Here is a 15,238-nt window from a genome sequence, read left to right on the forward strand (position 1 = left end):
ACCATGTCGTGTGTATCCTACTTACTCTGGGCATCCTAGCCTTTCTTCTGAGACCAGGATGGGATAAATATGCACTAGTTCAGTTCATTCTCATAGAAGCCTTGTAAGTTGTATTTTCTTCATTCCCATTTACAACTGAGGAGTCAGCGTATATGTTAACTAGCTAGTCATGTGGCAAAACTGAGATTCAACCCTGAATTGAACCACATGTCTGATTCAAATAGAGCTTTGCCAGCCGTGCCACAGGAGAATGTTGCGGACATATGTGATGTTTAGTGTGGAGAAGCGAAGACCTTAGAAGGAAGATATAGCAGTTGCTTTCAAAGACGTAAGGAACTGCAGCAGAGAGAGGACAGGGAAGGCCTGCTGTGTCACACCCCTCCTTAAAACCTCTCAGTGGCTTTCAGTGGCTATAGAAATAAGTTCCAAACTCCTTATCAAATGCTTAGAGACAGTTCTACAATCCGCTACCAGCATCCTCCTCACCATCCATTTCACTCTCCCAGTCTACAGCACCTTGCGCTCGGCCCTTCGCAGACACAACCCTCTGTCTGAACCTCCCCCTGCCTCATACACTCTTTCCAATCTATGCCTGGCCAGGACACCATTTAATCACCTTGCTAGACATGCCCACAGGACCCTATTCTTCCCTTTTTGTGGCACTTATTGTATTTTAATTGCTCAGTTAATATCTTTCTTTCTAAATAAACGAGCAGCTCCACAAAGTTAGGAATCACATCTCTAGTCCAGTACTGTAATTTAAATTTTTTTTAATGTTTTATTTATTTGTAGGAGAGAGAGAGAGAGAGACAGCGTGAGCAGTGGAGGGTCAGAGAGAGAGGGAGTCACAGATAGAAACAGGCTCCAGGCTCCGAGCTGGCAGTCAGCACAGAGCCCGACGCAGGGCTCGAACCCACGAACCGCGAGATCATGACCTAAGCGACAGTCGGACGCTTAACCGACTAAGCCACCCAGGCGCTCCTCCAGTACTATAATTTAGTACCTACCCTAAGACTTGATACATAGCAGGTGCTCTGGACAAATGTTTTTTAATTGAAATTAATTAGTAACACCAGGGGGATTAAACGATGGTAAGAGGACATGGAGGAGTGAGCCGACAAAATGATGGCAGACCTTTACCTTTAATGATGGAATATTCTGAGAAAATATGGACTGGCATGACATTTCACTGTGGACTTCTGGAAAACCAGAGGGCGCCACGGAAAGTTTGCCTAGAGAAGGTCCTAGCTGACTATAGTCTGCCGTTCTGCAGGTCTCTGTTGGCAGCGCTCCCTCCTGCTGGTGAAGGCGTCTCAGATACTGTGCAAACATAGTTCTCAACACACATGGTATTTGGTGCTTGTGGAATTTGTTAGATGAGAAATGTCTGCAAATGACTTTTATTTTACAGCTGTGTCCCTTTCTCTGTCTCACTTGTGTGCTTACAGAGGAAATGAAGGAACCAGGTGATCAGGATTCTGATAGGGGGAAATCAGATGGATCAAAGAGTGATGGAAGGCAGTCTCGGAGCTCCTCTAAATCTGCATCAAGATGTAAGTAAAGATTATAATATACACTTAGGTTTTTATTAAATTTGGGTAAAATCATTTTTAAAGAGTATTTAGGTCCATATAGCTGAAATAGTTTACTTGTTTCATTCTGTTGCTAAATTCTAAGCTCTTTAAGGGCAGAGACAACGTTTTAATCATTTAATCTTCAGTTCCTGGCACATAGAAGTTACTATTATCTCTATGTTGATAATGACCTCTCTGCAAATCTGGCCTTGATCTCTCCTGTGAGCCCTACAAAGTCTTCACTGAACTTTTCTAATACAGTGTAGTAGAAAGAGCTGGACTTTAGGTTTGTGGCCTGGGTCTACTACTTAGAGACCTTTGATCTGGAATAAATTATTTTACCTCTTTGAGCCTTAATTTTCTTACCCATTAAGATGATAATTGTGAGTTGTTTGAGGATTAAATTAGATAGATTATGTAGAAGAATATCATACACTGCAAATAGAACAGAAATACCCTGATATCAAAATCAGACAAAGACCTTACAAAAAAAGAAAATTACAGACCAATATCCCTGATGAAACTAGATGCAGAAATCCTCAACAAAATTTTAGCAAACCACATTCAGTAATACATTAAAAGAATCATTCACCCTGAACAAGTGGGTTTTATTCTCAGGATGTAGAGATGATTCAGTATTTTCAAATCAATTAATGTGATATATTAACAAAATGAAGTATAAAAATCATATGAATACCTTAAATAGATGCAGAAAAAGCATTTGATAGCCAAAATCCAACATCATTTTATGATAAAATCTCTCAGCAAACTGGGTTTAGAGAGAGCATACCTCAACATAATAAAGGCCATATACGAAAAAACCCGTAGCTAACATCATATTCAATGGTGAAAAAACTGAGAGCTTTTCCTGTAAGATCAGAAACAGAATGAGGATGTCTACTTTTGCCTGTTTTATTCAACATAGTAATGGAACCCCTAGCCACACCAGTTATACCAGAAAAAGAAATGAAAGACATCCATATTTGTAAGGAAGAACTCAAATGGTCACTATTTGCAGATAACATGATACTATACATAGAAAGCCCTAAAGATTTCCCAAAGCATTTTAGAAGTAAAAAATGAATTCAGTAAAGTTTCAGGATGAAAAATTAATACCCAGAAATCAGTTGTGTTTCTATACACTAGTAACAAAATAGCAGAAAGAGAAATTAAGAAAACAATTCCATCTATAATTACACAAAAAAGAATATAATACCTAGGAATAAACTTAACCAAGAAGGTAAAAGACCTGTACTCTGATAACTATAAAACATTGATGAAAGAAATTGAAGAAAACTCCAACAAAAGGAAAGATATTCCAGACTCATGGATTGAAAGAATTAATATTGTTCAAATGTCCATATTGTCCACAGCAGTTTACAGATTTAATGCAATTGCTATTAGAATACCAACAGCATTTTTCACAGAACTAGAACAAAAAAAATATTAAAATGTGTATGGAACCACAAAAGACCTTGAATAGCCAGTCCAATATTGAAAAAGAGGAGAGTTGGAGGTATCACAGGTCCAGATTTCAAGATATACTACAGTAATCAAAACAGTATGTTACTGCCACCAAAATAAACACATAGATTAATGGAACAGAACAGAGAGACCGGATATAAAGCCATGCTTGTGTGGGCAATTAATCTATGATAAGTGAAGCAAGAATAGACAAGAAGGAAAACAGTCTTTTCAACAAATGGTGCCAGGAAAACTGGACAGCTGCATGCAAAAGAATGAAACTAGACCACTTTCTTACACCACATACAAAAATGAACTCAAAAGGGATTAAAGACCTATATGTGAGACATGAAACCATAAAACTCCCAGAGTAAATATAGGCACTAATTTCTTTGACATGGGCCATAGCAACGTTATTCTAGATATGTCTTCTAAGGCAGGGGAGACAAAAACAACAACAAACTACTGGAACTATATCAAAATAAAAAGCTTTTGCACAGCAAAGGACACCATCAAGAAAATCAAAAGGCAACCCACTGAACGGGAGAAGATATTTGCAAATGATATATCCAATAAAGGGTTAACTTCTGAAATACATAAAGAACTTAAACAACTCAACATAAAACAACCCAAAACAACCTGAAGACCTCAGTATTTTTCCAAAGACATACAGATAGCCAACAGATATATGAAAAGATGTTCAACATCACTCATCATCAGGGAAATGCAAATCAAAAGCACAATGAGATATCTCCTCACACCTGTGAGAATGGCTAGAATCAAAAAGATAAGAAACGACAAGCGTTGGCAAGGATGCGGAGAAAACGGAACCCTTGTGCACTGTTGGTAGAAATATAAATTGGTACAGCTACTGTGGAAAACACTATGGAGATTCCCCCAAAATTAAAAATTGAAATACTATATGGTCCAATAATTTCACTACTGGGTATTTACCCAAAGAAAACAAACATACTAATTTGAAAAGATCTGTGCATGCCTATGGCAGCATCATTTACAATACCCAAGATACGGAAGCAGCCCAAGTGTCCGTTGATAGAGGAATAGATAGAAAAGATGTGACACACACACACACACACACACACACACACACACACACACACACTGGAATATTACTCAGTCACAAAAAGATGAGATATTGCCATTTGCAATGACATGGATGGATCTAGGGGTGTAAGGCCAAAAAGTTAGAGAAAAACAAAGATCATATGATTTCATTTATATGTGAAATCTAAAAAGACGGCAAATAAATAAACAAAAGGAAGAATCAGGTGATCATGTGGTTACCTTAGCTACAAGCGATAAGTTAATGTCTTATTTAAATTTTATAAATTTGAATAATTTTAACACTGTTTTCCAGTAAAGCCCATTATGAAACCCAAAAGTAAATGAATAAATAAAAAGCAGAATAAGACCTATAAATATTGAGAACAAATTGATGGTTGACAGAAGGGAAGAGGTGGGGAATGGGCAAAATGAGTGAAGGAGGGTGGGAGACACAGGCTTTCAGTTATGGAAAGAATAAGTCACAGGAATAAGTCACAAAAGGCAGAGCATAAGGAATATAGTCAACGATATTGTAATAGCATTGTATGGTGACAGATGGTAGCTATACTTGTGATGATCATAACAGATAAAATTGTTGAATCACTTTGTTGTACACCTGAAACTAAAGTAACATTGTATGTCAACCAGGAATTTCTGAAAGATGGCTTGCTCTTTCTGACAGGGCATCATGGTGTTAGGTGTCATAGTGGAGTCTTGACTTTTGTAGTTCTAATTCTAAATATAGTTTCAGAAATATAATTTTGATTATTCACCTAGAGGAGACCAGGTCCTGGGGAAATCAGTTCATTCACAAAATTGACATTCAACTATTTCAGTATATCTGAGACACATCTGGTAAATCCATAATTTCTCCATATCATATTTTATTTGAGGTGCTTATCTCCTCTTGCTTGGACTCAAGCCTCTCTGTTTAAGTCTCTCTCCATACCATCACTACAATTATCTTTCTAAAAACCATGGTTATATCACTCTCTTCAAAAATGTTAGTCTGCTTCTCTCTTGATTTTCCATTTCCACTTTTCTCCACTTCCTAATTTCTGACACAGGATTATCTACCTTTTGGTGTGCAGTCCTTTGCAGCATTTTCCCGGATGGATGGATTTAATGATAATGACTCTTTGTCCTAGCCTGGCCTCAGGATCTCCCTTTCTGTGTCCGATTCTTCTAGGGGATAGCTTGTCAAGTGTAGCCTGACCCTGTGCTCAGCTCATAAATTAGTTCATACATTGTGGTTCTTAGCATCCGGAATGATAACGTGAAGTATTTGCTGGTATCCTGAAACCCTTTTCCTTGGTGCCGAGAGAAGAGGTCTCTCATCTGGTTTGGCCACAGATCTGTTAGCTCCTCCCATCCATGCTTTTTTTTTTTCCCCCCCTTTTTGCCTGGGGACCTGACCCTGTTCTTAGGCTTGCTAAAATATGAGCAACTTCTTACCCTTTGGAATTCTCATGCAGAGTGAACCAATTTCCTGGTTTTCCACTAAGCAGAGAGATTAAAGTTGACTCTTCCCATACTCAACAAGAGGTGCAGTTTCTCCATTTGGCAAAAGAATGATTTTGGTTTTGCTAATTTTCTCTCTTGTTTGCTTGCCTTTTATTTAATTGATTCTTGCTTTTATTTTTATTATTTCTGTTGCTTCTTTCTATTTTCTTGTTTGCCTTTTCTAGATTCTTGAGGTCTGAGTTTTGACTTTTCTTCTTTTCTTATATATGTACAAAAACTATAAATTTCCCTCTAACCATTGCCTTAGCTGCATCCCACAAATTTTGATATGTTATATTTTAATTATCATTTTGTTTGAAATACTTTTAAATTTCTTTGTTTATTTCTCCTTGATGCATACACTATTTTTAAATGTTTGATTTCCAAATATTTGTAGGTTTTCCAGATCTTATTATAGTTTGTTTTTAGTTTACTTCTGTTGTGATCAGAAAATATTAGCTTCTTTGGAAATATGGAAATGTTGAATTCAAAATTTAGAAATTATTAAAACAAATTACTTTTAATAGCTGCTGCGAAAGAGGATAACAAATTTTTAGAAGATGACACAGAAGAAACATTTACCGAAGGGAGAGAATCATGTTTAGGGGATGATTTTTCTTCTGTGGAACATTTGGAAGGAAGTTCAAGTTCATTTCAAGATGACTATATGGAGAGCGTTGGAGGTAAGTATTATTAGTTTCCTACCAGTAATTGTCACCGATTTTTTGTTTATTTATTTTATTTTATTTTATTTTTTAAAAATAGTTTATTGTCAAGTTGGTTTCCATATAACACCCACTGCTCATCCCCACAAGTGTCCTCCTCCGTGCCCATCTCCTCCCTTCCCCTCCCCCCACCACCATCAGCCCTTAGTTTGTTCTCAGCATTCAAGAGTCTCTCATGGTTTGCCTCCCTCCCTCTCCCCCACTATTTTCCCCCTTCTTCTCCCCCATGGTCTTCTGTTAAGTTCCTCCTAATCCTCCTATATGAATTGTCACCGTTTTAAAGACAAATTGCCCAAATTGAAGTTATAAATTCATAGAAATAAAAATTTGCCAGTGTGTTGTGGTGATAAAAGGAAACACATGGAACATATTCTAATAGGGTAGCAGCTCTGGAGGTGTAGATTACATTTCTGAGGATCACATACAGAACTCTCATACTTGGTTTTCTCGGGAGTAGGATGATGTAATGAGTGCTCTACCCCAGATCAGTGAATTATAACTCTCCCTTTGGAACCGACTGGGAGTTGTTCTTTGAGTCTGCAAAACCATGACCAGAGTTCAGCACTCACCCTTTGTTGATTTCTCTTCCTCCCAAGCACAGAGGCATGTTGGCTCCTCCTCCCATGCTCACTGGTGGGTGGCATCCCATGTTACCGCTGGAGTATTGCGGGCTAGGTATATTCCTCCTGTCTTTGTGAAATACAATTTTAGGACTCACCAGATGCTCTTTTTAGTTAAAATACTTTCATTTTTTAGACTCTCGGTATATGGAAACCCCAGTTCCAGACTCAGAAGGGGCAGAGGAGGAAGTTAAGAAGAAACTATCAGAGAGCTTCTTCTACGATTATGCGGAGCTTATTTCGATGCCGTTTGTGACCCCAGATTCGAACATACCACTGGATCTTCTCACACTTGTGTATCCACTCCAGTTACATGTGTATAATTTTTGGATTTCAGCTTCTTAGGTCAGGGGTCGGCAAACTATAGCCCATGGACCAAATTTGGCCTCTGGTCTGTTTTCTTAAATAAAGTTTTATTGGGACACAGCAATTCCCATTCTTTTACATTTTATCTGTGGCTGCCATCACACTACAAGGGCAGAATTAAGTAGTTCTAACAGACGCCACCTGGCGCACAAAGCCTAGAATATTTGCTATCTGGCCCTTTACAGAAAAAGTTTGCCTATCCCTGTCTTAGGAAATTCTAAGAAGCTTGGCCCTTAGAAAAGTTGAGATAGAAATACGGGACCTTAATTTAAACTAACTTTTTGTTGATGCAAAATAACCATAAAGAGAAATGATACTTCTCTGGCTGTTCTCTCATGAGACATGATGTAAATGAGATCAGAAGGCCACATCCCTTTCTCAATGCCTACCAAGTTAAAATCATTGATTTCTTAAAACACTGATGCCATTGTCAGGCATTAGTACTTACACAGTATTTATCAGATGAGTAGCAGAGAAAATAACCCTGAGGAAGTAGGGCAGAAAATAACATATTTTAATTGGTCTGGAGAATAAGAATCCATGAAGAATTGTAAAGGTGGGGATGATTAACAAGGGGATTTAGGGTTTGCCGTCACTGTACAATGTTAGGTTTGTAAGGTGGATAGTCGGGGAAAATATTTCCATTAATGCTCTTGGCTAGCAGTTTAGTATGCCTACCCTCAGATGCTCACATGGCCTGAGCCACTGACTGGCCTCTTATGAAAGTATGCTTAAAGAGGACAGTGGTGTACTTACTGACTGAGTTTTGCTTTGTATATAAAAATAGATCATGTTATTATGGCTTCTATTTCAATCTCAGGTGTAACTAGAACTAATTTACCTTGAGTCTTATAACCTGGAGGTTTCTCTCTTGAGGACTTCTTTTGTATATGTGGTCTTTGGACAAGTTGCTGATAGAAGTTCTGCTGTTACCTTCCTTCTAGCCTGTTTATTTCAAATGAGGTGATTTCTCAGAGTCACCCAGAAGATTTTCTGGAAATACATACGTTCTGATAACTTTACTGGACCTATGGCATTATTTCTGTGTGGAGAAGGACTTGGGCACATACAGTCTGAAAAAGTTTACCAAGTACTTTTGGTTGTATTGCCCTCTCCCAGCTTCCAACACTGGAGACTTGCTGCTCCAGGATACAGGGATCTCTGTATTAGAGGGATATGTTTTAAAGTTCGGTGTCTTATAAATCAAGAAATGTGTCATTTATTAAATATCACCTAAACCATAGCATAATTTATACAAGACACATTTAAGCGCTATTTTAAAGTGAGGGTCCTAGATGTTCATGAACAAACAGCAAAGGCCCTGGCCCTCAGATAGGAAGTTAAGAAAATGCAAGCCAGAAGACAGGATGGGATAAAGCAGAAAGGAATTGAAGGTATAGCAGAATAGAATTTAACATCTTTGAAGCTTTGGTCAGGGGAACTGCTGTCGTCTGGGGTTAAAGGGGAAGGATCAGACTCTAGTTATACATTACTTAATTAATGCATCTGAGAAATATTTGTTGAATGCCTCATAGGCTCAAGACACTGCACTAGGCATTCTAGGAAGTAGAGATGAGCTGTGAGAAGAAGCAGGTTGTGATTTGGAGAGGGATCTCACCCATTCTGCATTTGAACGGGACTTCAATCAGAGCAGCAGCAAGTAAAGGGAGTCCTACCCTACCCGGAAATTAGAGATGATGACATCAGATCAGTGATCCCATGTCTGATTCCCAACTGTCACCCAAGACAGTGAAGAGATGGTAGCCCACTTCTACTCTCAGTTATTGACACACTGTTAGCCCTCCAGGTGTTACACTGGCCCTGGGAAAAGAGGAAGGAGAGGAGGAAAAGTGAGAACAGCAGCTTGGGGAAAGGGAAAAGGAAGGTAGGTGAAACTTCCTGCCCATACGGGAGATAAGGAACCTGTGCATCCCACTCTTTATTTGTAAGGAGGTGTTAGACGGTATCCATGAAGTCGAAATAGCTTCATGGAGATCTTTATCTCACGTGTTCATTTGCATTTCTTTTTATTTTTTAATTGTTTAAGTTTGGTTATTTATTTTGAGAGAGACAGAGACATCATGAGCAGGGGAGGAGCAGAAAGAGGGGGAGAGGGAGAGAGAATCCCAGGCAGGCTCTGCACTGCCAGCACAGAGCCCAGCGTGGGGCTCAGCCCAACATGGAGCTTGAACCCATGAAACTGTGAGATCATGACCTGCACTGAAGCCGTGAGTCAGTGGTTTAAACGACTGAGCCACCCAGAAGCCCCTGCATTTCTATATAAGATTCAATTTTAGGTATTTGTGTCTTTAGTGAGTTGGTAAAATTCCTTTTTCTTGAACAGATAAAAAGCCCTGAAATATTTTCTCTCTTTTTCAATTTAACTCTTAGGCAATGAGATAGGTATGGTTATGTATAGTTGATTATAGTTTGTATATACTTCACAATTCAAATTGCATTAATTAAAATTTTCTTTTTTTTTACATTCCACATATTCTTGTTAATAATTCTACATAGTTTCTTTATCTAAAAATATTCACTTACAAAAATAATCCTGTAAAATCAGAATTTATTTTTTATACAAGGGCTCAAGAAATAAAGATTTCTCCAATGATCCTTTATATTCAACAGCAAATTCTTAGAAAATAAGAATCCATCTACTTAAGGTATACTATGTAATATGTTTCTTTTGCAAACTATAATGTTTTGTTAGCTTAATCTCATTTAACTTACTTATTACATTTATATCTTAGGTTATATTGATTTGAACTTGAATGTAGTAACAATGTACATTTAAAAGATGTTTTGTTAAAGCTTAGATTATTTTAACATTTATTTTGAATGAGTTCAGGTTTATTGTGTAGTATTAATATACGCACATACACACACACATGCTCATCTATACACCTATGCATATTAATGGACTCAGAAAGGAAATGTTAGCATATTTATTATATATACTTGTATACCATATATTATTTAGTCTATTTCATAATTTCCTCATATGAATTACATTTCAATTATATTTTTGTAGATTTATTATAGTAGTCACACTGTCACCGGTATGTCAGAACCTCACCAACAAATCAGAGTTTTAAACAGCTTGTCTTTCAACATCAAGAGGCCTAGTTGATACTTTTGCTTTTATAAAATTAATCTGCTTTCAGGACTTCCCCAGGAAAATTAAAATATTGGCTAAATCACAGTATGAGGGTTTTCCCCTAATTTGAAAACAAAGTTGCATTGGATAAATAAAAATTCAGAATTTCAATGTAAAATGCAACTACTTCAACACTGAGCCTTTATCTAAGGGCCCAGATTGTAAAAACTATATTTATTTCATTACTTTTCCCGTCTCTAGGATGGTTACTTCGTGTCACTTCTTTTCCTTAACAGTTTCTCCTCAGTCATTCCTTTGGTTATGACTGTGGAAAGCGGGCCAACCTAAAACTTCTGGACAGCAGTACCATGATGTACATAGCCGGGTGCCAGCTGATCCTTTTGAATTTGAAAACCAAGGAACAGATCTACCTGCGAAGCAGTAGTGGTAGAGGAATTGGTGTTATTGGGGTATGCTGTTAGTGACATTGGGGAAAAAAATCCATCTTTTGTTTGTTTCTTCTGTGGCCCAGCCAGGCTGTTAGGTGTCAGTACTGTGGGCAGATTACAGGATTGCAGGAGATGCAATTCTAAGGCATTTTCTTTTTTTTCTTTTTCTTTTCTTTAATAGTTTATTGTCAAGTTGGTTTCCACATAACACCCAGTGCTCATCCCCACAAGTGCCCTCCTCCATGCCCATCCCCCCTCCCCCCCACACCCATCAGTCCTCAGTTTGTTCTCAGCATTCAAGAGTCTCTCATGGTTTGCCTCTCTCCCTTTCCCCCACCATTTCCCCCCTTCTTCTCCCCCTTGTTCCTCAGTTAAGTTCCTCCTAATCCTCCTATACGTGCAAACATATGATATTTGTCCTTCTCTGCCTGACTTATTTCGCTCAGCATAACACCCTCAGGGTCCATCCATGTTGCTACACATGGCCAGATGTCATTGTTTCTCATTGCCATGTAGTATTCCATGGTATAGATAAACCACATCTTCTTGATCCATTCATCCGTTGATGGACACTTAGGCTCTTTCCATGTTTTGGCTATTGTTGAGGGTGCTGCTATGAACATTAGGGTACATGCGCCCCTACAATTCTAAGGCATTTTCAATTCAACAATTGCAAGGACTTCGTTCACTGGCATTATCTCTGTGTGGTATCACCTATTATGTTAACACTATCATTTTATCAATACTTATTTTGCAGATATAGAAACTGGGGCTAATAGAGGTTAAGTGGCTTCCCACAGTCGTGCAGTTTTTTCATATTGAATGCTATTCTGCAAAAATACTCAAATGAATAGCACGAATGATAATTCAAATCATAAATAGAGATAAATGCCAGATAAGGTATAAGTAAATAATTGAACATCAAGAAATCAAGTATAGATTGTACATTCAATAATTTTGAGATTTCTGCAACCACATATCCTATACAATATTCTCCCACAAATAGGCATCTAGAAAGATATATAGCTCAACCCATTTCCCCCTAAGTTCTTGTAAGCTACTGTTTTTAATTTTTTAAAAAGATTTGTTTTTAAATACTTATTTTTGAGAGGTGGGGGGAGGAGGCGAAACGGAGACAGAGCATCCCAAGCAGGCTCTCTACTATCCGTGTAGTCTGAAATGAGGCTTGAACTCCTGAACTGTGAGATCATGACCTGAGCTGAAATCAAGAGTTGGAATCTTAACCAACTGAGCCACCCAGGCACCCCAGTAGCTACTGTTTTTTAGTTCTACTTTCTTCTTGGCTCCAACACCTGGCTTGAATCCTACCTCTCACATTTGCCAGCTGTATGACTTCAGTTACTTAGCCTCTCTGTGCCTATTTCGCATTGATAAGATGGGAATGATAATGGTATCTGAACTCACAAGGTTGATGTAAATTTTAAGGGGATTGTGGGGATGAGCACTGGGTGTTATATGGAAACCAACTTGACAATAAACTATTTGTAAAAAAAAAAAAAGAAAGAAAATATAAAAAAATAAAATAAAATTTTAAGGGGATTAATTCATATAAAACTTAAGTAGTGTCTGGCATCTAATAAACACATTTTCAGCGTTATTCTCTTGCTAAATGTCCATCCTATAAACCCAAGCCTTGTTTCAAGCTGAAGTGATGAGTGTTTACTTGAATGGAAGAATAAAATACCACTTGTCCGTAGGAAGACAGCTTATTATAGGTCTTTTGACCCCATATGTGGGGAGAAGAAGAGCTACAATGTTATCTTGGGTACCAGAATTTACAGTGCAGTCTATATCCTCTAAGGAAAGCTCCTGGTCCACAGGTATAAAATCAGGAGTTGCAATATGGTAACTGAAAATAGGATTCTTTTAAAATATATTTATTTATTTTGAGAGAGACAGAGCACGTGAGTAGGGGAGAGGCAGAGACAGGCAGACAGAGAATCCCCAGCAGGCTCCACAGTGTCAGAACAGAGCCTGATGCAGGGTTTGAACTCACAAACCATGAAATTACTACCTGAGCTGGGATGCCTGGATGGCTCAGTTGTTTAAGCGTCCAACTTCAGCTTAAGTCATGATCTCATGGTTCGTGGGGTTCAAGCCCCGCATCAGGCTCTGTGCTGACAGCTCAGAGCCTGGAGCCTGCTTCAGATTCTGTGTCTCCCTTTCTCTCTGACCCTCCCCTGCTCACACTGTCTTTCTCAGAAGTAAATAAAAACACTGAAAAAGAAAAAAGAAAAAAGAAATTATGACCTGAATCTAAACTAAGAGTTGGATGCTTAACCGACTGAGCCACCTGGCACCCCTGAAAATAGAATTTTATAAAGCACAATATGTGTCGTATATCGTTTGTTTTCATAACAGCCTATTTTTATTTTTAGGCTATCCATTTACTCTTCCTGCGTATTGGCTTACCAATGAACAAAAATAACAGGAATAAACATACAGTTCTATACAATTCATACGCTGTCATTTGAAATGCTAAACAAATCACTTATTCACAAATATTTACTGTTTTTTCCTCTGCATCTGGCTTGGAAATATTGTATCTTTCTCACTTCTAGTAAGTTTATATCCATTTGTGGTAAATTTGTCCAAGGTGAAATTTTTTAAATCGAGGTGTAACCTACTCTGGAAACATGCGTTTTTCTGTTTGGGTTGATTTTATTGATGCAGGGTTAACAACTCATCTAGCTTGGTTGTTCTCAAAGAGTGATCCCTAAACGGGCAGCATCAGCATCAACTGGAACTTGCTAGAGACGTAAATGCAAATTTTGGGGGCCAGGCCCTCAAGGACAGTCAGGAACTCCGTTAGGAAGGCTTATCCTCGGTGTCTTCACAAGCCCTCCCTGTAGTTCTGATGCTCTCAACTGATTGAGAACCACTGTTGTGGCCCTGCTGATGGCAATTAAAATAATTGTAGACATAGAGATGACTCTATTAACAACAGTAAAAAGAATATAACAACTTAAAATGAATATTCCCATAGGCTTCAGTTTAAATCACATCCATTACCAGGTATGTATCAGATGCCCATTTTTTTTTTTTAGTTTTCTGTCAGAGTGGATCCTAATAAATGATAACCTCACATATGCTGCATTAATAGGACTATTTATAAGAAAATCTTCCTTTTACTTTTTAACTGAGATTTTACTTTGTATAGGTTCATCCTGATAAAACTTATTTCACAGTCGCTGAAAAAGGAGTTTTCCCAAAGATAATCATCTATGAATATCCTTCTTTGAGGCCCTACAGAATCCTTCAAGGTGAGCCCACTACTACCTTTGAAATAGTCCATGGTCAAGGTTAACAATGTTCAGGGTCTTCCAGTGAAGCACAACTAGGAAGAGGCAGAAGAGAGATTTGTTTGAAGGACTTGCCTCATGTGCTTGTGGGAGCTGGTGGGTCTGAGGTTTGCAGGGCAGGCCGGCAGTCTGGACATTCTTGGGCAGGGGTTGATGCTTCATGTTCAGGTAGAATTTTGTCTTTCTCAGGGAAACCTCAGTTTTGCTTTTCAGGACTTTCAACTGATTGAGGCCCATCCAGATTGAGATAACCACACAAAACTAATTGCCACTATTTTCTTATAATTTTTGTTTTCTATGTAATTAATTTTAGTCATTAGTTTTTTAAAAAAGGACTTTTTTGGAGCAGTTTCAGATTTACAATGAAATTAAGAGGAAGGTTCAGAGAGCTCCCATATCCCTCCTCCCCCACACGTGCATAGCTTTCCCCGTTTTCTTTCTTTTTTTTTTTTTTTAATGTTTTATTTATCTTTAGGAGAGAGAGAGACAGACAGACAGACAGACAGCGTGAGCAGGGGAGGGTCAGAGAGAGAGGGACTCACAGAATGAAACAGGCTCCAGGCTCTGAGCTGGCAGTCAGCACATAGCCTGACGCGGGGCTCGAACCCACGAACCGCGAGATCATAACCTAAGCGAAAGTCGGTCGCTTAACCGACTAAGCCACCCAGGTGCCCCAACTTTCCCCGTTTTCAACATCACTCACCAGGTATATCATTTGCTGAAGATGAGTCTACATTAGTGCATCATAATCAACCAAAGTCCACAGTGTCCTCTTGGGGTTTACTCTTGGTGTTGTAGTCTATGGGTTCAGACAAATGTATAATGATGTGTAGCCATCAGTATATCATACAGTGTATTTTCACTGTTCTAAAATTCCTCTGTGCCCTGAGTATTCATAACTGCCCCCGCCTTGACCACCATGGATCTTTTGATTGTATCCACAGCTTTGCCTTTTCCAGAATGTCGTAGAGGGGGAATCATACAGTATGTAGGCTTCTCAGGTTGACTTCTTTCACTTACTAATATGCACTTAAGATTCCTCCCTGACT

The 15,238-nt window shown here is 38.4% G+C and overlaps 1 protein-coding gene across 1 annotated transcript in view; it reads left to right on the plus strand.

Annotated features, from left to right (window-relative positions):
* CFAP44 (cilia and flagella associated protein 44) overlaps positions 1-15,238 on the plus strand; it is a 123,079-nt gene continuing 107,841 nt past the window's right edge. Inside the window, exons 1-6 of the mRNA XM_077771886.1 lie at positions 1-103; positions 1,449-1,553; positions 6,134-6,289; positions 7,088-7,247; positions 10,725-10,887; positions 14,048-14,150. Coding sequence (XP_077628012.1) covers positions 1,454-1,553; positions 6,134-6,289; positions 7,088-7,247; positions 10,725-10,887; positions 14,048-14,150 — 682 coding nt within the window. The 5' untranslated portion in view covers positions 1-103; positions 1,449-1,453. The remainder of the gene's footprint in view (positions 104-1,448; positions 1,554-6,133; positions 6,290-7,087; positions 7,248-10,724; positions 10,888-14,047; positions 14,151-15,238) is intronic.

Source organism: Crocuta crocuta, unplaced genomic scaffold (genome assembly GCF_008692635.1).
Source record: "Crocuta crocuta isolate KB4526 unplaced genomic scaffold, BGI_CrCroc_1.0 scaffold56, whole genome shotgun sequence".
Classification (NCBI taxonomy): domain Eukaryota; kingdom Metazoa; phylum Chordata; class Mammalia; order Carnivora; family Hyaenidae; genus Crocuta; species Crocuta crocuta.